Raw genomic sequence first — 23,314 nt, 5'->3', positions numbered from 1 at the left:
ATTCCTTTGAAACCACTGTCACGTCTCGTCGGCATCTCCTGGGTTTCGTTGGGTTGGAGAAAAGGGGGAAATGACGGCACAAATAATAAAACACGGAAATAAATTGGAAAATAATGTAAAAGGTGAGATTTTGCATTAAGGAATTTCACAAAGCAAACGACGCGGCATTCAAATGCAAATGTGTGAGAGTGATGAAGTAGTGTAAGAACACTGATTGGCCAGTATACAAATTTAATTTCTGGAAACAATTGCCACAGCCACCATGAACACTGGAAACAATATATTGAAGATATTCAGTATTTGGAATAAATAGCTTGGAATAAGGAGTTTTTGAAAGACAAACTGTAAGCATGTATACGTATATTATATATGTATGTATACGTATAGGCAAGACATGACATTATACATTTCACAGTTAAATATTTATAAAAAAACAACAAAGATAAGAGACATTATGTCCTAAATAGACATATTAGTTTCCGACAAAAAGAATTTCCGACATTCAAACAAACCTGCCTCTTAAGTTCAATAAAACAAGAGGTTTGGAATCCGGTGAATGAATACAGCCAGGTGTCGACCACAGAAAGCGGCCTCCGACGCCCCGCTCTGCAGGTTTGATGGCATTCCGACATTGTAATGTCGATCCAACATCGCAGTGACACGGCGGCCGCTTTCTAGGGAGTAATCCTCTTTAAATCATTTGCAAAGCAATTAGGCATGATTCCACTGCTATTAAATATAAAGATAACAGCCTACCAGATAAGACGCTATTTGTGCTACATATCAAATGGGATAGCTGCCTAAGAGCCCTGATATATGGGAGATAGATTTAAATCTGTGTAATGAAATTAAAACTGATGATAGTAAAAAGTTAGATAGATATATGCACTCTACTATATCTATCACAAAGATTCATTTATTAATTTAATGTCCCCAAATCTAAATTGCTCAATGGACGATCTAATTACGCACCACATCATAAATTCTTCACGCATGATCTCTTTTACTACAGTGTAATAATTAAAAATGCACGGTGTCATGGACAATATCAGCATTTTGACATTTCACTGAACAAGGCAAATATATAAATACATCTAGCTGCCAAGAGAATAAAAAATATCACGTAGAGTATATTTATTCAAACTCGTAATTAGAGAAGTGGCACGATACCGAGCTACTGTAAAACCCAGAGACCATGCAAGGAGTGAGAGAGAGCGAGCGTTAGGGCCGGGCGACATATCGCGGATAACACCCATATCGCAAAACGAGACGAGGTATGGTCTGGGGTTTTGGTTATCGGAATATTGTGATATAGTCATGTGTTATAGTCGTCTTTGAGGCTGCATTACAGTAAAGCGATGCAGTTTCTCAACTTCGCGGTCTGTTCTCATGAATACCTGTCATAATATCCGCATCACTAACGGTCGTTTCACAAATGTTTTTCCGGGAATCTCAGCGCCGTCGGCCATCGCCATAACATTGCGATGTTTGATTTGGTCGATTTTGTCTGATCAAGCTACGTCACCGCTGAAATCTGATGCAGAATTGAACCATTCTGACTCAGAACACGCATCTGTCAGCGGGAAACCAAAGCGGCGCAGCTTGCATCGCTTCCCGTCATCACTTGCCACGCGGCAGAACAAATGCGACGGACAAGAAAGGAATCAAAAGCGCCTATCCTCCAGCGACCTGTGACCCCGGGGACAAAGGGGCCCGCCCTGCTTGCATAGAGAGTAGGTTCAAACAGAGTTTATGACTACATTATGTCTTCCTGCCTCTCTCTCCGCCTGTCGGTGGACACTGGAAGCCCCCCCCCCCCCCCCCCCCCCGCGCTCGGGGAGACAGAGCGGGCATCACTCATTCACTCTCCTCCTAGGTGCCTTTGTCAGGTGATTGCTGGCGGAAAAAGGAAAACAGATCAATACATCTCCCATGGGCCTGACAGGTAATCTTTACCTGGGATGAAATATGAGTGGTACCAGCCCGCTGGATTCCTTAACTGTAACAGGGCAATTGACCGACGGCACGGAAACCGTTTCCCCCCCTACTTCCTGGCCATTGCAAATTCATTTTTGGGGCATTTGGTCGGGCCGAGGAGCCGCCATGTTGACTGCTAATTACCACGGGCGGGCGGACGGGGAGGGGGAGGCAGGCGAGGCATTTCCCTCGCTCCCGGGCGAAACTCAATCTGAACCCGCGGCACCAAAACACAGGCTGACAAACCGACGAATAAAGCAACGCGGAGACCTTCTCCTTAAAACACAACGGAGTCGATACTTGTCAAGTGGTTTCAGGAGGATCAGGCTCCCGCCGCCTTCCATGGATTCACCAAAAGCTTCTCTCTTTCCGCCGGCGGAGGCATCAATCATTGCTCCTTCTTTAACGTGGGCTTGTGCCCAAGTTGTCTTTACAGGGCACCGGGTCCTCGTACTGCAGGGCTGGTGGAGCAGGAGCCGGGGGTGGAGGGCGTGGGGTGTAGGGTGTGGGGTCGGGGGGTCTAGGCCTGCACACTTTGACAGATTCCTGTGGCGGGGGGCATCTTGTGAGAGGCATCCATTTAGATGAGTGTGCACACACAGCATTTATAAATGTCATTCCATGCCAACATGATCACATAAAGCCTTCCTCAGAAAGGACGATTGCCCCGACCATAACTCACGGTAATTTACAAATCCGATGCTACTCGGAGGGAATCCTGTCATTTAAGTACGCGTTGTAAAATGTCTCAAGAAAAAAAAAAAAAAAAAAAAAAAAAAAAAAAAAAAAGACATGCGACACGTAATTATCATGCCGACCGCTTCACTAAAGACTGGTGTGATGGAGTTACAGCAGATTGTACTTCGGGAGCTACTCTTCGTATACTGAGAGAATGGTAAACAAAGTCCCCATGACGACGAAGTCGGAGACGTTCTCTCTAATCGCTCTTCAACCCACATTAGTCTTCAGCTCGTTTTTTGTTTTTTTGTTTGTTTTTTCGGAGGACGCAGGGGCCCGATGTTCAACACGAGCGCCTCCGCTCTGCGGTCCCAACCTGCCTCATCGGCTCCTCTTTGCTCGTCCGCCCGCACCCTCTGCTTGCTCGCAAAAAACCCACCCCAAAAAAAACAAAAAACTAATGCCGCCACTGCCGGAGAACAGGCTGTTCAAACGCAGTTCTCCGCCGCCTTGAACCCTAAATACGACGGGCGGGGGGGGCTTGAAATTTGAATATGGAAGGTAAGCTGGCGAGAACAGAGGCGGCCCTGGGAGGACGGCGGCTACGCACTCCCTGTGTTGTGCTAATGAGCGCCTTTGTAGCAAGTGTAGCGTTTCAAATCCATGCTAATAGGAGTCCTGTACTTTGTGTGGCTCTCTACCGGTGGTCGCCTCTGCGGATCCCGTAACAGCGTGTGGCAGCAGGGGGAAAAAAAAAATAATTCTGATGCTTTACCCCCGCCCCCGTCTCCGCGCGAGCGACGTGCTGCCACGCCGCACTGACGGTCCCCGCTCCGGCTGATGTAAAAAAAAAGAGCACACAGTGCCAGCCCCCCTGCAGCCACTCAACCTCTGACCACCATTCCGGTGGCCCCGCTGACAGGCGCCAGGCGACTAAAGAGAGGACATAATTGTTGGGCCCGTGCAGGGGCAGGTGGCCCGAAGTCTGCGAGTGGATAACCGCCGCTGATTGCATTAACATTTGTCATCCTTTGACTACTCGGCTGTAAGTACTTGATGTAATGGTGGAAACGCTGATTTGCGGGGTAAACTGTGGTACGTATTTCTTTCCTTTTTTTTTTTTTTAATGATTTAAGCATTTAATATCAAGAATTTTAGACCTCGGACCGCTCCGCATGTTCTTCCTGGCTCGGATATGTTTTGTTTTTTTGTTGTTTTTTTTGTTCTTTTTCCCCTCAAACCTCTTTCGGTTCTTCAGTTCTCTGACTGGTCACCGAGCCCGCTGGGGTTGAATAAAGACTGGAGTTTGATTGGCTCCAGCCGGTCGGAGGTAGAGGACGGGAGGCCCGCCGCTCCCGGTGCTCCGACAGCGTCCAAAGGTTCCTGCGTTAAAATCGAAGCGGGTCCACGGGCATTGTCCTCCAGGTCGTTGCTGGTAAAGGGGACGCAGAAAGTGTCTGCTGCACAGGGAGAAGGAACGGCAGGTTGTGGTTAGATTATGTATTCTGGCAACATTTAAGGAAAAAAATAACAGTTTTCAAAGGAACATTTCTCCACGATTTAGCCCGTTTCAAAAGACAAGCTCCCACAATAATGATGAAATTCAACCCATGCCTAATGGCTGAATTTCTATTTTATGTACATTGAAATAAACCTTTTGAGCGGGCCTGTAATAAGCGAAGTATTAATGAGGTTTTGGTCAAGTGAGCCCAATCCAATTTGGATTCTTATGACTTGTGGACACGGTTATTAAAAAGGCCAATCTGTGGCTTAGCAGCCTGCCTCCAGATATGCTATGCGAGGAAAAACTGCATGTTATTTCCACGCAATCGTTTTGTGAGAGCCCATTTCCGTCCGTTCGGCTCACTTTTAAACCTGTGTTGGGGGGGGGGGATATCCGACAACAGAAGTCGGTCCGATTTGCTCAAAAGGCAGGAGATCTCCGAAACAATCACGCTCACCCACAGGTTTTCTGCTTTGACTTTTTTTAATTTTTTTTTTACTCCACATTGATAAATAAATCTCTCCAAGTCTCCAAAAAAATAAAAATAAAAATAAAAAAAAATTTGGGGCGGTCACACAAGACATTTGTTAGGCCCGTCCCCTGAACGTGGGGGGGACGGGGAGGGAACTGGAAGTGACATTGTGGCTCAGGGCTGTCTCAAAGGATTAGGCATTACAGAATTCACTGGCATGTGCTTTTGCTCCTTCCATTATATCTGCTTGTGCCTCTTTCCAGATGACTTCTCCCCCAAACCGATCCAGCGGGCAAAATAATTGATTAATATTTCTTGAGGGAATGATGACTAACCGTTGGAGAGGTTCCAGCCCCAAACGCCGGGGAAGGTCTCAGGTTAAAGCCGGTCAAAGCCCTGCCCAGCAGTACCGCGCTTTTCCATATTTCACGGAGTAGAGTAACAGGCAACGACGGCAGACCTCTCAGTTATTAAGTGTGTTTAAATGCTCCTGTCATCCCACATGATAGCCCATCGCTCAAGGTCTTATTCGGAATGTCTCCGGAGGCAAATCCTACAGTATGTACGATAATCAATACTGTCACTGAATGAGTTAATAAACTGCGTGTACGACCGCAGGACTGAGGCGGCTCCGATTATCACTATTATTACATAACTATGACGTCACATTCGTTGTCATGGAGATATTTCGCCTATCTAGGGTCATCGGTAAGCAACACACGGCGGACTGGAGTTCCTCCCCAAAAAATTCCAGCGAGCACGAAACGTGATTACCAACAGCTTGTTTGTTCCGAATTACTACCTTGTGTGGCCCGACGCACCGACAACCACGTTCAATTTGTTTCATATCAAGGTCACGACAGACATTAAAAATGCATATATTCCGTGCGAACGGCAGAATTGCGGTACATTGGTTTACTGGGGGCCGATAATGGGCGGCTGAATGGAACCATCTTACCAACTTAATAAGCTCTCATGTGATGCTCTCTAAAAACAATCATTACAGGCCGTCCTGGAGCACCCCCCCACCCCCTGTTTATTAATCAGCTAATTACACATTGACAGTAATGGGCCTGCTGATTCCCACACTTAAATGAACTAGGCTGAATAGCTCTTTAATGATTAGCCTTTGTGTTTCCCTTGCTCTGTCGCTCTCTCTCTCATGTACACACAATCTCACACACACACACACACACACACACACACACACACACACACACACACACACACACACACACACACACACACACACACACACACACACACAAGCCATCTATTTCACAATAGATTAACTGAAAAATTCAAATCAACTCCGCCCCTCGAGAGGGTTTGAACACCAGGTTGTCACCACCTGAACAAACAAGCCAACTGTAGCACTAATGCTTAAACCAAAGAGGTTTGGCAAACCACAAATAATAAGATGTAATATCTCATAATAAATCATTAATGCAATATGGGAATATCTGCGCATTGTTTTTTTTTGTTGTTTTTTTTTAAAAGCTAAATTCTGATTCTGAAATACAAAAGGCAGAGGAAAAAAAGCTGCGCGTGTGTCTGTGCACCAACTTGTACGGCGAGTTAAGATTGGCCTCTGGCAACGGCGTCGCCACCGCAAAAGTTTTTGCGGGGTGGGGGGGGGTGGAGAGGATGTGGGGCTTTTTGAAGGACGTGAGAAGGGGGCAAGCGGAGCCGGAGAGGGCGAAATAGTGCGGCGGGCTGCATTTCTGTCAGCAGAAGTGATGGCTGAGTGGTGGCGTTATTTGTCTTGTGCTGCCACGCGGCCCTCACACCGGCCTGGGCATTAATGAGAGGGAGGCCGGACCGGCGGGCAGGAACACGTGGGGGCCTCCGACACAGGTGATCCGTCACATACACACACACACACGGGCACACACACGCACACACACACATACACACACGCGCGCGCGCACGCACGCACACACATACACACACGTCTCTACTCAGGCAAGGAAACACACACCGAGACGCCGGAGAGGAGAGGGAGAGGGAGAGGCAGCGGCCAACCGACAACTGGGCATCAAGATTTTGTCGGTTCCCCGAGATTTAGTGGCCGAATTAAATAATTAATCAATTCCACTTTATTAATCAAACTCCGCATTGGGCCCGAAGGGGTTAACCGCCTGACCTTATCCAAAACGAAACGGCAGGCCCACACACCCATGGATTAAAGACGGCGGGAGGAGACAACGGGGAAGGAGGAAATTTGCGATGAATTAACTTGTCTACAACGTGAGAGGAGACGAAGCGATCCAAATCCATCACGGTTCTCCCACGTTCCTTCATTCATTTCCACCTGGAGAATAAATCTCCCAAAATTGTGGCACGTAGAATGTTCTCATTTGGATTTCAGTCCATTCTACGCATTTTGGAATTATATCCTGATCCACTGTTGAAGCTTCTCACGGCTAATTGCTAAAAATTATTCCATCAAATCCATTTTGCATGACGAATAAATTAATTCACCAGCCAAAGGAAATCAAGAATTATCCCTTTTTTAAAATTTTTTTTTTATTATTTGACATACAAAAAAAAAAAATCTTTCTTTGTTCAATCTCTGTATACCCAGCGAGAAGCAGTTGTCCGTTTCTATAGTTGGATTGATGGTGGTGAGAAAAGCAGAAAATGGCCAATTTAAAGCTGAGAAGTGGAATGGTCATCTAATCCAAACAGATACCGCGGCTTGATAAGTTGTTGGCTTGTTTTTTTTCGCGGCCAGCCTCGACACTGCGTGAGAAGTGCTAAGAGGGTAAAGGAAGAAGACAAAGCAACAGCTGGGTACCGCCTCGGCAATTCCCCTCGGAACCCTGGGAGCCACCAGCGGTTGCAGACCATTTTCACTCCTGATTACAGAGTTTCAAATCAGCCGCTAACACACACACACACACGACGACTCACTTCCTTACGCTCAAACTCCAACAAAGTGCAAGCTGTCTGCGGAGGCGCGACGAGCTGCCCCTTCCCCAGAATATTCCCAGAGTAAGGATAAGAAAAAAGGCACGGAGACGAACCTCAACATCGTGGATGCGGCGGGGATTTGCCGCGACAACTATAATCGGCAAACGTATTTTGTGTGTAAGCATGGTCACATTGCGTATACGTGTGTGATATCTATGCACGGACCGTAAAAGCACATGAGAGTTAATGTGCTTCTTCTGGCATTGAAGGGATTACCAAGAGCCCCGGTGCAGCCAGCTGCCATGCCGAAGATTTACACACGGCAGTTGCGGCTCCAGGAGCCGACATTGGTCAACGTGGGACACGTGATAAATCACGGCGGACAGGGGGGCACTACACTCAAGACGTGGGGCGCGAAGGGGGACGTTTCCAATGCAAATGTTTTGAAAAATATTCGATATTTTACTTTCTAATGATCTGTTTAGTTTTTTTTTCTCCCCTCTTGTTTCTCGTTTACACCGAGAACACTCAATTTGATTTCATTTGGAAAAGAGATAAACAGCATTTAATTTCACAGCTGTAGTTTTTTTACAGGTTAATAGTTTGTCTGGTTTCCTTTCCCCCGCCGCTGGCTGAGGGATACCCCGCTCCTTCCATGTGGTGGATATGAGGTGTGTTTAAGGGGCAGGGGTGAATCTTTTTTTAGTTTTATGGGAAGTGGTTCGGCGCTGGGGAGGTGAAGGACAGAGTTGCCGGCCGTTCCATCACTCAGTGCAATAAATGGATGCAATCTGTATCCCAGTAAAGCAGTGGCTGTTTTTAAATTCCACCTCTTTTATCCAAATGAATGATGGACCCCGGAACAGTGTGCCGTGCGGCAATATTAATATACATCAGAAGCCTGGACCCCTCACTAAATCAGGGGACCACCGGCATTTGTTATTTAAATGACAAACAGCGGCTGCGGGAGCGGAGGGAGGAGAGGCGACTTCGGAGGGAAAGGTGGACAAACCAATTCAGATTTCAATCCGGCAAAGACAGAAGGCCCTGAGCCATCAGTCTAATGAAAAAAGGCAGCTCCGCCGGCCCAAAAGGACAAAGCGATGGCTGCTCAGTGCCACCTCCGATGGGGTCCACTCCCCATCACACTTCCCGTTAACTGGTCCACACATGGGAGGAAGCGCCGCAACCCCAACTTAACACACCTGACCACCGTGAACACACTCTTCTGTCGCTAGTTTGTTAAGGACAACAAACACAAAACTCAAGGGTTCAATAGGGATGCTTATTGAGATTTTTTCATGACTGATAGCCAATCCTAGTTAACCGATTATTAACTGTTATCTGACAATATTAAAATATTAGGGCACCGCCCCCCTAAAGAAAAGGACCACTGTCTTTTATAATCTGACTTTACAAATTAAAATTATAAATAAGTGTACAATTGTAATAAGTGTAATAATCTGATACACACAACATAAATCCCGCATATGTTTAATGGACTGTCCCTCCCAGTGACGAGCGAAGCAAATGAAAAGTTTTGTTTCTCCAGAAGTCCAAAACAACAAATCCAACAGTCCAACAAATTATATAGGATATTTCATATCCTCCTGTAATTTCACCAGCAAAAAAAGATGCAAATATATATATATATATATATATATATATATTTATATGTATGTATATATAATTACATTTTTTGCGGCAATGACGGTCATGAGCTCAACCCCGCGTTGACGTCAGGTGACCACGGAAATAGTCACAGCCCTAGTTGCACGTGTTGTCGCCATGAGTTGTATTTAAGTAGTAAGCCGTTTTCACACATGCACTCCAATCCTGAAATTATCCCGACATTACTCGGAGGAGCTGTATGTGTGAACGCAAATGTCTGAATCAGTTGGACTGGACAATACCCAGACTTTACCCAGCCGGCACCATAGTACAAAGTCCGGGTATTGTCCGATTGAGTGGTATGTGTGAACAGAGCAGGTGATTGTCCGGATCATTCAGAGCGAGCCAGTGGGCGTGTCGCGTGTTGATGACGTCTCTATTATGCGCCAGTCATTCACCTTCGTGCAGATCGGCTGCGTAGCCGCTGCATACTCCTTTCTTTATTATTCCTCTCCACTTCCTCATTTATATTACGGATATGTCCTAATACATACTGCTTACTGAATGGAAACTGTGCAATACTGCAATACTGTAACTTTAAAATGACAGGTTTATAATTAACAACTTTGAAGTGCTTCCTTCTGAAAAAACATCATTAAATAATGGAAAATAAATTATGAAGAATGAAAAAAATACAGTAATATTTATGTTAATATAAAATGTTACTATTAGACTACTTTTAAATGACTAATAAACGTTGCCTGAACTCTGGGGCAATGCCATGGGCATTGAAATAGCCGCCACGTTGATTTAAAACGACAGTTTTGTCAAGGTGGTTTTGTCTTCAGATAGCTTTTTACACAGACTGATCAGTGGCTGAGCAATCGTGAAGGACAGATCATGTTCTGCAATGAGCGTGCACGCGCGTATTTTTTGATCGCAAACTCGGTCAGTCATTGATGTCGAAGTGGCAGCGGTAACTGTCACTCTCGGTAATGTGGTGGTATGTCGGAGTGCGCAGGCAGCAGCTTTGTGACTGGGATCTAATTGATGACGAATGAGCACTTTCTTTCCGCTTGTGCTGTACAACAGCCTCCTCGAGCACACCGTGCAGAAACAAGCGAACAGCTCCCTTCATTTGCCGCGCCAAATGCCAAACGGCGTCCTGTCTATACCAGCTCCCTCTTTCCATGCCCAGCGCCCTTTGTTCTTAACTCCTTCCTCAACTAAGGCCGTATCGTCGCCAGGTTTCAAGTTTGAACGTGATTGGATAAACCCCATCCAAAACAAAATACCACGCAGAGTTTTTTTTGTTTTTTTCCCCACAAGAATAGTTTGTGAATCTAAAACGGCCTTTTGCCAGAAGTCAGGCACAGGGCGGGATAACTTTGAGCCCTGCGATCCCCGCGCCCACTCTCCCCACGGCTCCCCCCCGCGCCGCACTGGGGAGAGCGGCTTCCGGGGGGAGCCGTGGGGAGAGTGCTCGCAGAAGCGTTGAGGTCCGCGCAAGGGGCGCTGTAACCTAGGTGTACATAATACTTGCGTTTGTAACAGACTATTATTGAAACGTGACTGTTAAGGTTTAAATATGTCCGATAAAATAACTCATTTTCGGATACTGGACCGAGTTTTACAACAGTGGTGAAAAAGTGCAATTGCACTCAGAAACTGTAGGGGAGCCAAATCCCAAATACCAAAAGTTACATAGTGCTGCTTTAATTGATCATTATCTTTATTATCAGTCAAAATTCTTATTTTTGGTTAACGGTTAAACAGCTAATTAGTTGAGAAAAACTACATTTATATATGAAAAATACTAAATATACAAATTTAGTATTAAATTAGTTAAATTATACAAACACCTGCTGAAAGTTACACTCATAAATCTACGGGGTTATATTCTTATGGGGGACGAGGGACTTGATGCTTTTGCAATTAAGGACCAAGGATTTCAAAGACAGATAAAGAGAAGATGTACTCGTATAAAGGACTGGTACCCGATGTGTTGGCGGGCACAGCAGACGTCTTCTTCCTTCTTTTGACGTCTCCCAAGCACAACAGTCCCAGGTGTGTGTTTGTCTGCCTGGGGGACACAAACAAACAACAAATTGTACTCATTAACATGGTGAGGCAGCCTCCTCTCCAGCACGCACACACACACACACACACACACACACACACACACACACACACACACACACACACACACACACACACACACACACACACACACACACACACACACACACACACACACACACACACACACACAACCCCTCTATAAAGTAAAATTATCAATACATTTCAGTTAATGATAGTTCATTTTACGTTGTCTTTTAAGTTGTTTTCCCTCAGAAGATGTTTCCAGTAAGCCAAGTTCTACGACTGGAAATGTACAGGAATGTTTATTGAGGGGTAAGGGCCGAAAGCGCTGCTGCTGTTATGAGGCAGAGCCATTGCTAGGTCCACATAAACAAATTACACCTGCTCTATACCTCATGTGTCAGGAGCCCTGAAATAGGAAGGACCCCCCACTCCCCACCGCCACCAATGGGTTCTCATAGCCCTGACTACTGAGATGTAAAGTTAAGGTCAAGGTCTCTTCAAACACTGAGGGTAGGAGCCGCCAACATGATAGGCTGCATTGTGTGCATGTTGGTACGTGTGTGTGTGTGAATGTGTGTTTGTGTGTATGTGTGCGTGTGTGCATGCATGTGTGTGTGTGTTATCTCCAAGTTTGTTTGTTTTTTATTTCACCAAATTGGTACAATTGGCATTTTTTTCCAGAATGTTTAACTTATTTTATGCTACTTGTCTGACAAATTCCTTGTATATGAAAATATACTTTTTGAATAAACCTCAGTCTTATTCTGAGGTGGGTGGTAGAGCAGAATCAAGCTAGAGAGCACTAAGCCACCACGCACCACAGGTAAAACTCGTCGTAAAGTGGATTGAGAACAAAACAACAGCACCGTCGCAGAGGGAGCTCCTTGTTAACCACGCCGGCTCTTCCAGGACGGCAGACGGCATAAACCTCACACCCCCGGATAGGACCCTGTCAGGGCAGCCTTTTAACGGCCGGCATGTTCTGTGACCTCGGCGCCCATAAATCACGTGGTGCGTGTGCCGGCTCGGCTTGTTGGGAGCTGTGCTCCCCGCACGCTTTGAGCGAAGTCTCTATGTTGTATAATCAATAGATATAAAAATAAATGGCTTGACCGTTATTCTCTCCGCCGCTACCCCTCTCTAATAAAATCCTAGTAATGCATATTTCATTTACTTTTATACTTATTGATTACCTGTACTCCAGTTAGTAAATCACGCGCCTATCGATCCCTCAATCGCACCACTGTCGAACAGCACATAACCAGCCATTTGCGCCACTGATAAAGAGCTCAGACATTGAACTCCTCACAGTAAATCTTTGCAAACTAACTTTTTAATTCCAAAATCGATGTGCGTTTAAACGGGGCATTATTTCACGAGGCACGCCTGCGGTATTAAAAGTAATACCCTCGTGCATTTGGTCTCAATGCGTGGAGGTCCATCCCTCCATGGCTTCCCTCATTACACTAAGACCCACGGCACTCTTGGGCCCCGGAGCCTGCAGGGAGCAACGCTGCAACACTAGGGCCCTCAGCTGCTGCTGCTGCTGCTGCCTCCCCTGTCCAGGGGCCTCCAGGAGCCCACTGATTCATGTAGCACCATGCTAATCAAACATTAAATTCCCATCAGCAATAAAACACTATTGTATAGTATTTCAGGCTTAGACCAAACACTACTATCTATGAGTGAAGGAGAGGCTGGCTTGTTGTTGTTGTAGTTACTGTATGGGTCAAATTCTCAAATTCCAAGTGCAGATAACACATTGTCCTGAGAACTGACAAAGAGACATATAGCAAGAGAAGAGCGCAGCGCATCCAATCAAGATGACCAATAACTAAATTCTATCAAAGACGCAAGGACACTGAAGAAAATGTCTGCAAGATAGATTTTTTTCAGGTCACATGAGGCACTTCTAAATGCAGCACGGTCCCTTAAGGTACGGAGTAAAACGGCACTGACACAGGGTCAATTGTAATTCAGGCAGCCACATCCAAAAGCAGATACATCAATTAAAAATAATAAATCAAAAGAGGAGTGAGCCACCGCAGTTACAAAACTGCCATCTATTTTCATTAGGTTACATGGCGCTTCAGGTGTGAGCAGGATCTCAAGATTAATAGAGGTATTCAAATGAATAAGAAAGGATTAGGGTCCCCTGGGACCATGATCAATAGCTGCAAATCAATAATCAATAGGCCACTCACACCAATATACTAACCGCTGACACCAAGATCTCACAATTAAAATGAAAACAGGGGAAGGGTGTGGCGTAAGACTATGATTTATCTCACGGTGCAAATGTCATTTAGAAATAAATAAGTCAATAGATAAAAGCTGCTGGTGGCTGGCTCAGGGGGGAGGCAGTTATGCATTTTAACGTGTCCACCAGCCTCAGGCATTACAGCCAAATCCCACAAAGCATTGTGTCTATTCACGTGCCTATACGAGGATAAATGGCACGCAACCCCACGGAGCCGTTATCACTTAACATCAACTCTCTGATTGTTGCCGTCACCTCCCACCAAACAGGAGATGACAGCTTTTATTAATACAGTATCATTTCAAACTGGCTGCAATACAAGATTAATGCTTTCTCTTTGCCCACAGTGAAAACTGTTTTCTCTCAAGGGTGTTTGGCAATAAAGAAGAGAGTCAGATATATGGAATCTCAGTGTAAAGAAAGAAAAAAAAAAAAAATCATAATGATAAAAGTAATAGAAAGAAATCGATCAGATGGTTAAGTTTCTCTGGAGAAATGAAAACACTGACGTCAGCGGTGGCCGTTTTAGTTTCGCTCGGGAGAAGCTGTGGAAAACAGTCACACCGTTCCTCCATTTTATTTAGGAAGTGTCTCTAATGCGCTGCTACAGTACATAACAGTGTCTCTGACCGCTCAATGTGTCCACCTATGTATGTATAAGGAACACCGTGCGTGAGCGTCTTCATACGCGCATGTTTGTGCGCGTGCCTCCAACTGTTTATTTTTCAGGGAGCGGACGGGGGTAAACGGGTGCAGAGCCGGGGCGCAAGGACGGAGAAGCCATCTCACTGGAGAGTGGATTTCAGCAGCTTGGGGAGATGGATTCAGCTCGCGCCGTCCGACGGGACACATCAGACGCCCCTTCTCGTCAATCCCCACCCCCCACCCCACCCCCTCCTCCACCTCTCCCCGGTTCATTTGGGAGTATGATTTATACTTTTTGAAGTGAGGGGTCTTGAATCCCACTATAAAGGAATTAAGAGTTCTCCCCCGAGTGTGCCATTCAAATGAGAGCATGGCAGGGATATGAGGGCTTTTTAATAGAGAGAAATTAGTATTCACAATGCCTCAAACTGGAATCTGAAGGAACCTTTCAGGTGGAGAAGAAAGGGGCAGTTTAGAAAAAGAAAGCCTTAAGAAGTCGGAGGCTTTTCATAGCAGTTGTGTTTTTGCCCCTCATCAAGGAACAGCGGAGCGCTCTGTGAAACAACCCAAGAGAGGGGAAGATAGCGCTTGAAACAAAATTAAGAATGCACCATAAATACGCATAGTGGAAACAATACAATGGAGGAATCCCACAGTCTGGAGGCCAAGGGGGCCGCTCGGCGCCGCCACAGTTCCCCGTGCAGATCCAACGGTTCTGGGGGATGACTCGGAGCAATGTGCAGCTTTGACAAACATCTTATGGGTAAACTTTTTTTTTTTTGGTAAATGTTTTTTTTTTTCCCCCCGCTGCAGTTCCACAAATGTCGGAAATTGAAATCTGCATTACAATTCTGTTTAAAACGTGGTTTGTCTACTTGGGAAGGTTGACCTTGAAAACTATTGAATTCCACTGTTGAATACAACTCCAACTCAATAATGTCCGGCCACAACAATGTCTTCTCTTTAGTGAAGGTGTGCAAAATGTTTGTGTGGTTTTATGTTGTGTTTTAATGCAAGGGTGATAGTTGCACAGAGTAAGTATATCAAATACTAATTGCAAAGTACATAACATACCTCCCTCTATAATTGTCTATTATTTCATCCTTAACTGAGAGGGCAAAACAGCTTCTACAGGGATCAACTTGGGATGTTTAGCAAACGCTTATATCCGTCACACCAGTTAAAGTGCCCCATGCTCAGAAACAAATTCATTTAATTGAGCTGCCCATCGATTTGTCGATCGATATATTGAACTTCAATCGAAAAGGCAAAATGGTGTCTCCGATAGGCCCTTGAGAGGCTACTTAACTTGCAATTGACCGTACCTGTGTTTGCAGACTGAGGAGAAACATCTGCGATGGCAGCTCTCAGGCACCATGCCAGCGGGGTACACAGGTAGCGAGCACAGAGGATTCAACTGGAGGCAAAACAATTTTTCCAAGTTTTACTTCAGAGATTGCACATTTGCAGCTTGGGCGAATCAACGATAATTGATGGTGAAATAGTAACTTGTGTACGATACCCGGTTCTGGCCTCCATTGTCAAATGAAGGCAGCCAAAAACTACAGTGGGGGAAATTCAATGAATATTACTGGATGAAAAGGGAAGACAGTGTACGGACAAGACAAATCCAATGTATTCATTGTCCGAGCATTGAAACGGCAAGAATATCTCTTACTCTGTCCGGTAGGAGCTTTGGGAAAAGTGCTTCATTCTGTCAAAAAACACTCGCATACCATCATCCTGTGAAGTACAAATCAAAGTTAGCAACATGCTCACCGAACAGTGTGTCCATAGGTAGGGGACATAAAAAATATCTTCAATTTAGAATCAATCCAATATTGATGAGGTGGCTCACAATACGATTCTATATCAATATATATAGACATTGTTTTGCATGATGAGACCAACTTTTCAGCATACCATCTGATATACTTAACTTTTCATTACATGAAAGGAAATATTTCAATTCATTTGTGACTACTGTGGCATTCAATTTAAGTGGAAAACAGTTTCATAACATCCAAATCAAAGTATCAAAATTGCAATTTCACATTGGTTCAGAAACTGAAACAATAGAAATGAACCAATGTGAGTATGGAGTTCATCTTTCTGAACCCCGCCCTGCTGCTGTCTCGAACCTTGCTGGGAAGCCTCCTCCGCCCCTTCCTGATGCAGTGGGCAGCGACACCAGGCAGACGGTTCAGGCGGGCATGGTACCCTGCAACAACAACACAACAAGTCTCAAAAAAAAACACCTTCCGACATCCACAGAGGGTCAGAAAGAGGAGCGGTGGTAACTGAGCATGTCACCTCTGTGAGAGGGCCGGGCGGGCTGCAGGAAGGTGGGCGCCGGGCGCTTGTCCTCCAGGGCCAGGGGGCTGTCGGAGTCCCAGACGGGCATCAGACCCTTCCCCGCTCCGCAGTCTCCCTCAAAGAACCAGTCGCTCTGCTCGTCGTCACCTGCGCTCGGGCAGAGAAGCGATAAAAACACATCACTTAGCGGCCCGGCGATGCAGGCTGCATTGCAAGTGCAGTGGACTACACGCCGCTTCCTCCCCAGGCGGCAGGCTCCGCTAAGACCTGTCAGTCAGCAGCGTGCACCGAGGAGCCATGCCTCTCACAGTCAAGGTGTAGTGACAACTGTTAAATCAGGGGCCGCCTGGCCCCACCACGGCTAATGAGATTAGCAAAGGCTTCAGCGCTCATTAACACGACATGACAACGTCTTATTAGTCGCCTGGGTGCCCAGCAACCAAAACCATTGTGTCGAAACTTCTCTCTCTCTCTCTCGTCCCGCGGCCGCGTCAAAGTAAAGTCGTATCTTTAGAATTTCTAGAAGCTTCCCTCCTCGACGGAGACTGCTCTACTTGTAAACTACAAAACTAGAGGAGTTATTTAAAATTCATCAGTGGTGTAAATGTACCTTTGATTTTCTAAACATTAAGTGCACAAACGTTTTTTGCTGAGGTAAAATTAAGAAATGTTTTGTACCTTGTCTTCCCTCATCATTGGTGAACAGCCCAGGATCACTGCTGCATATGCTGCTAGTTTCACTGGAAATCAAGACAAAACAAAGCATATATCAGTATAAAAGCAACAATATTTTAACTTTTAAGGATTACGGATTATTTGAAATTGAATCTTTAAAACATTGGAAACCAACCAATCAAAAATAAAAAAAAACTAAAGGCCCCCATAATGTCAGCACATGATACATTCAATAAAAAAAGAAAGAAAGAATAAGACCAGAACTAGAGGTCGACATGAATGAAAAATGACACAAAAAGACAGAGCGTGCTCTGTTCTCTCTTGTCGCGATAGCGAACACAAAGGCTTGAGGAAGGACTGTGATCGAAGCCACTGAGTGACATGCACAATCTAATTGAATATCCTCCGCTGTCAGCTCCAATCTAATCTGGCCTGCGTTGTGGAGGATGACAGGAGAGCGAAACTCATTCCCTCGCCCGCCCCTCCCTCTGGGTGTGCCCCACACCGAGAGGGAACCCACAGACGTGCTTCCCAACAACTGGCCAACATCTGCTGTGTGGGCTGCAGCTCCTACGGCCTCCGCCGCGCTGTCGCTACCCCTCTCCGGCCCCGCAGGCGGCCCCCGGTGTGCTCCCTAAAACACACTCTGTGGCCCCTCTGCTGCTCCAGACGGCCACGGGTCTCTCTGCCTCCATCGCGGTGCAGCCACGGTGGACTGGACTGGGCGCTCCAAACTTCCAAGGTCATAGCAACGGGATGATGGAGCCGAAGGTGGTTGACTGACGAAAAATTACACTGGACAAACTTGCCAAGTTGTCATTCAATAGTGCATTTTGTTTGCTCTTTTCCCAGTTTTTCATATTTTCCAAATGTAACTATACGGTATATCAGTAGGTGAGCTGAGCTACTCAGGACTTGAAAATTATCTGAAAAAATGAAATAATGAAATAATGTTTCTGGGCATTCAAGACCTTCTGGCAGTACACTATATTCTCCATAGGGAGCGGTAGCTTTGCATTTTATTTTGTGTTCATCAGCTTTGACCTTGACTACAGCAGAGAGGCTGGCAGGGTCATGTATGGTGTTGAAATGGTGCTTTGCCATATTGTAGAGGCGTGGCAATGATGCCAGGATAAGACCAGGGGCCGTCCGGGCTTGTTCGCTTTTCCAGCCAGATGGTCCTGCATCATCTCCCCTTACGTACGGCTGGAGCAGATGTGAGAGAGACCAGGCCTCTCCAGGGAACGCGGAAGACGTCTAGTCAAGCCAAATAGTGCTGTACCCACCCCCACCGCACCATCTCCAGACTGATACCCCAGGCCTCTGCTCAGCTGTCACCCACCTCTGGACGCACAGCCCGGAGTCTGGAGCACATGGCCTCCCCGCTCGGCATCCGTAGAGGGCACGGCCTCAAAATCCATAACAACCAGAAAATGGCCATATGGTACTCAGGTACATTCCAATACCTTCCCATCTATCACACAGCCATTTAAGCATCTGGGTGGAACCACCATAATACCGGTTAGCTGTGCATCCGGTGATGTTTGTTAATTAACTGTGAAAACAAGAGATCCAATGACGTGGAATTCCAGCAGCACCATCTCTCACAGACTTGGCCACAGTGAGAAATGTTGTTGTTTTTCTTTACAGGAGGGATTTGTTCTGAAGTTTGAAAAGGAATCACAGGTATAAACAATTAATTAGAGACACCCATTAAGTATTTATCCGCATTAAAGGTGTAATGTGACGTCCCTGAGAGCAGCCCAGGGCCGATTTGAGACTGTTTCCATTAAGTACTCCCTAATTAATACCATGAATAATTAAGGCACCCATTTTTCTTGAGACCAAAAGAAACACCTCTTCCCTCCCTTAAACAGTGACCTTGGTCAAGAAAGGATGACATTTTTATTGAACTTGTCTTGAGTTTCACATGGTATTACCTTTGAGGGTATCATTCCAATGTTTGTTTACAGCTAATCTAATGGTACTGTAAGTCATCCGCCCTTCAAGAAAATATTCTTCCTGTAATCCTAAGAGTAAAATATTGAGAATTAGGATCCACAACACCCAATAAGTCTTAATTAGCTAATACGCAATATGTCCATGGTGAAACAAGACAAGGACAGAAACCAGAAGTGCATTTCAGTGTTTTAGGGCTGAACTAATCAATTCCCCACAAGGCCCCATTGTTTCCATACAAGCCAGAGAGGTGAAGCAAAACACAGTATCCAGATGAGCACTAATCATTAGGATATAATCCTTAGCTCCTAGGAGAGGCAGAGCAGTTTGCACAGAGATTACGGGCCTGCCGCCATTTATTGAGCCTCGGCTCATTCTGCAGAGGAATAAAGAAGAGGCTGTGGCAGGGGGGCCGGGGGGGGGGGGCAGAGAGCTGATAACAATGGATCTGTGGGCTCTTCAAACAAGCCGCCCCAACCCAAATCCATGCCCTCTTCCATGGGCGTCTGATTATAAGGTTATCCAACCTCCCTGAGCTGCAGTAATTGGATTAGTCTCAGAGATTTATGAAAATGAACTTCGGCAAATGGTTTACAGCTTTACCGAAAAACTCTTCAACGGAGTTTTCAAAATATAAATTACGAAGCAATGGAGCTGGGTGTGAGCAAAAGCACACGTACAAAGCTTTTGTTTGTTGTTTTTTTTTGTTTTATTTTCTAGCGTCTGAGAAAGAGGCATCACCAGTGATACCACCCAGCTGGAGAGCGAGGCCGAGTGTCTACCCACAGGTGAAGCATGCTTGCAGGTCCAGCCTGGGTGCCAGGTGGAACCCCTGCCAGCAGGCCGGCGCAGGGCTAATCAAGGATGTGGAGGCCAGATGGAGCTGCCAACATCTGCTTTCTATGGCTAACGGCAATGTGCAGGCATGTGCACATATGAGAAGTGACCTTGAGGTAAGAGACGTTTTGAAAGACCAGACGCATCATACGTAAACTGTTCATGGAATAAACGGCGACTGAAGAAATCCGGGTGGTTAAAAGGAGTTTTGGCAATAGCCACTGTATCGGACATGAAACGGGCCATATGCTCTCTGACTCTCAGTGCTGCTGTACAACCCCTGTCAACTCCTCATCGCTGCTGCCATGTTTCCATATCCTTTGGCACCACCGCGGCCCGGCCATTAGATTGTTCAGCCCTCGGTACAGTGGAGCAGTCTACTGAGCAGCAATCAGGGCCAGTGGTGTTGTATACTGTAAGTGAGAAATGATTGACAGTGTGCCATGGTGTTCCCATTTATTTCTTCTCCGGAGCTGTTTTCTGTCGGAACGGCTATTGATTTTTCCATAAAGTAAGAAAACAAGCACTGTTAAGGGGCCAAGGAGGTCAGTACAAATTAAACCGCTAGATGTAAAGCCTTCTGTCTCCCCATTATCAGTAAGCACAAGAGATAATGCGATCATCAAGGGAAATACCCAGTTGAAGAGTCTGGCAGGAGGGTAGGGAATAGCCAGGTTTGCAACACTACCTCAGATCTCTGCTTTGTGGGCCATGGACTCAATGCACTGCTGATTTGTTTCTGTAGCAGACTGCTACGCATGCAAAATAATCTGACAACTAACAAGCAATTGCCTTTACAGGCACACTATGCACACAAGTTTCAATTTTAAGGCAATTTTTTGAATATAACAACTGTCATGTAAACCCCATATCGGCAATATCTGATCTGAATGAGACCTGGAGCATATTCTGGTTGACAAACCTAGATCATTCATCCATATTCCACTGTGAGCTGTGGCATGTACAGTATATACCTTGTTCAATTTGCTTTTGGCATGTTCATTCTGCGCATGCACCAAAAGCTCAGAAATTCGCACCACATGCGTTGAACCCTGTGTTTACATCGCAAACGTAGCAAGTAGCCACACTTTTGGAGTCACAATGAATATGAGGAGAGCGCTTTTAGATTGTAGGGCCGGTGATGACACAGAAATGGTGACATTTTCAGGAAGGTCGCAATTTTCACAATGACAAGAATGTGCACGTCACTTCCTCTGCTCCTAAACCCGATTCAACATTTTGACTAAATGAGCCATGTGAACTGGATTGGTTGAAGGCCTTATTCAAATGCAACTTATTCTGGATGTTGACCTTATTGTGATGAATGTGTGCATGTAAACGTCCTGATGGTGTCTGTTCAGGCAGCCAGAGTAATATTTATAGTTTAATAAAATGCACACATGGGAGTCCATTTTGAGACACGGGGCGATAACAACTTTAATTACCTATCCTAAGAAAGGAATTCATTTCAAAACCAATCAATACCACTCCAAGTCACTTATTTATTTGTGACATTATTTCTGGAAAGCGTATAATGAGCTGCCTGATGCCACGAGGCATAAGTATCAAAGATCCCTCCCTGGTGATCTTCGCAGCTAGAAGAGACGGGGATGAAGGGACTATATCATTCATTTTTAATGTCAACCCAATACTTTAGAGTGGAGTGGCATGATTGCAATACATTTTTTGGTTTAGATGAGGACATTGAACATTGACAACTGGCTAGATGAAGACAGGCAGTGTAGATCATCTTAAATGTCGCCTTGTTTAATTGCTGCTGTCTGATACTAGTTATGCCAATGACTTTTATATAATGGTTTTAACTGCCTTGAGTAACTTTCCATTTAGAGGGTGAAAAGGGCTTTTAACGTTTTAGCATTTCTATGGTGTCCCTTTAGACGGTGGAAAATAAAATAAAACCTAAAAGTAACTACATGAAAGCAATATACATTTTAAACTTAACATTTAAAAAATCATTCAAAAACCACTGATAAAGACAAAATTATATTCTCTGAGGAGATTGCATGCACATTGACAACCAACCAGGGACATTAATGGTTAGATTTGCCCTGATGAAAATCTAAAACATCTGAGCATGGTATATGGTTTTTGTATGTTTGTGAGACATTACCCATCAGACATTTTCTCATCCGAAGTATCTCGCTGTTCCTTGGCCTCGAGCACAATCTTATCCTTCCAGCATTCCTTTGCCAGGAGCCCAGCTCCATCAGCCTGTCCGTCTACTGCCACCCAGCCGCCTGACCCTTTGTTCAAACGGGGCAGTCGCTGCTTCTTAAACGATCTGTGGCTGACTCTCGGCTTGCCATCCACACCAGAAACCTTCAACTTCTGCTGCAGGCTGGCCATTACATCTGAGGTCATGCGTTTGACCTTCCTCCGCCTCCTGAGTGTCCGGCCCGGAATGTTCTCAGTGAAGGAGTCAGACTCTGGCCAGGAGTGCTGCCTGTGCTTTACAGAGCGGCTGGCGATGGAGTGCCAACGATTGGTCATTATCATGTCATCGGAGTCGCTGTAGTTTGCTGCGGAGGCGGTGGTAGCTAAGGTGGCATTCTCCCGGCAGTCTTTAGCAGCCTCGTCAAGGCTGGACTCAGAGGCCTCGCTCAAGCAGCGTCTGAGCTTCAGGGGATGCAGTGAGGAGTCGCAGCGGCACTTACGGCCTCTGCGTCGGCGAATTTGCCTGCGCTGCTGCAGCGGACTCAGAACCATCTCTTCCCACAGCTTCCCCAGCTTGGTCTGCTCTGAGGTCTGCTCCAAGGCAGACACCAGGTCCTGCACCAGCTCATCCATCATGGTGCTGAAATAAAGGGAAGACACTTTTTGTGAAGGGACTCTTTGGTCAAGTCTTATTTGGTGCTGGGTGTCAACATCACATTCATCACGTTATAGATTTCAGTAAAATTTGCAGGTGAAATAACTAAAGGGGTCTAATAATATTCTTGAACAGGGCCACACGTGGTTCTGTGAAAGGGCCAAAGATTTGAAGTAAGGATAACCACGAGTAACCCACTGCTTGAAAGACTGCCATTTAACACCTCATGTATTGGGTGTTATGTTGTCGTTATGTTGTGTTCGTAATCATTGAGGAGGTAAGTGTCCAGAATAAATTAAACTAAAGATACACACTATAAAAACTAAAATCAACATAATTTCGTTACTGTACTAGCTGGCTAGTTGGCACACTTTGTTCAAAGTACTTTTTTCACTGTAGTTAAGGACATTTTTAATGTATTTGTACTGAAGTTCATTCCGTTTCAGAGACTTTTGTCTTTTAATCCACTACATTTAAAAGCAAATATCTATATTTTTCACTACATTTAACAGTCACATTACTATGAAT

General features: G+C 45.5%; 1 protein-coding gene across 1 annotated transcript in view; it reads right to left on the bottom strand.

The window, feature by feature from the left end:
* Positions 1-222: 222 nt before the first annotated feature.
* Positions 223-23,314, bottom strand: part of LOC307239049 (G patch domain-containing protein 2-like) — a 24,057-nt gene continuing 965 nt past the window's right edge. Inside the window, exons 2-10 of the mRNA XM_080012266.1 lie at positions 22,088-22,771; positions 17,164-17,225; positions 16,483-16,632; positions 16,311-16,390; positions 15,848-15,912; positions 15,692-15,731; positions 15,495-15,586; positions 11,156-11,241; positions 223-4,115 (exon numbers count right to left, since the gene is read on the bottom strand). Of these exons, the coding sequence (XP_079868392.1) occupies positions 3,910-4,115; positions 11,156-11,241; positions 15,495-15,586; positions 15,692-15,731; positions 15,848-15,912; positions 16,311-16,390; positions 16,483-16,632; positions 17,164-17,225; positions 22,088-22,767 (1,461 nt within the window). The 5' untranslated portion in view covers positions 22,768-22,771 and the 3' untranslated portion in view covers positions 223-3,909. The remainder of the gene's footprint in view (positions 4,116-11,155; positions 11,242-15,494; positions 15,587-15,691; positions 15,732-15,847; positions 15,913-16,310; positions 16,391-16,482; positions 16,633-17,163; positions 17,226-22,087; positions 22,772-23,314) is intronic.

The sequence above is a fragment of the Zeus faber genome, assembly GCF_960531495.2.
Source record: "Zeus faber genome assembly, chromosome: 13".
In the NCBI taxonomy this organism is placed as follows: Eukaryota; Metazoa; Chordata; class Actinopteri; order Zeiformes; family Zeidae; genus Zeus; species Zeus faber.
This window is presented reverse-complemented; position numbering and strand designations above follow the sequence as displayed.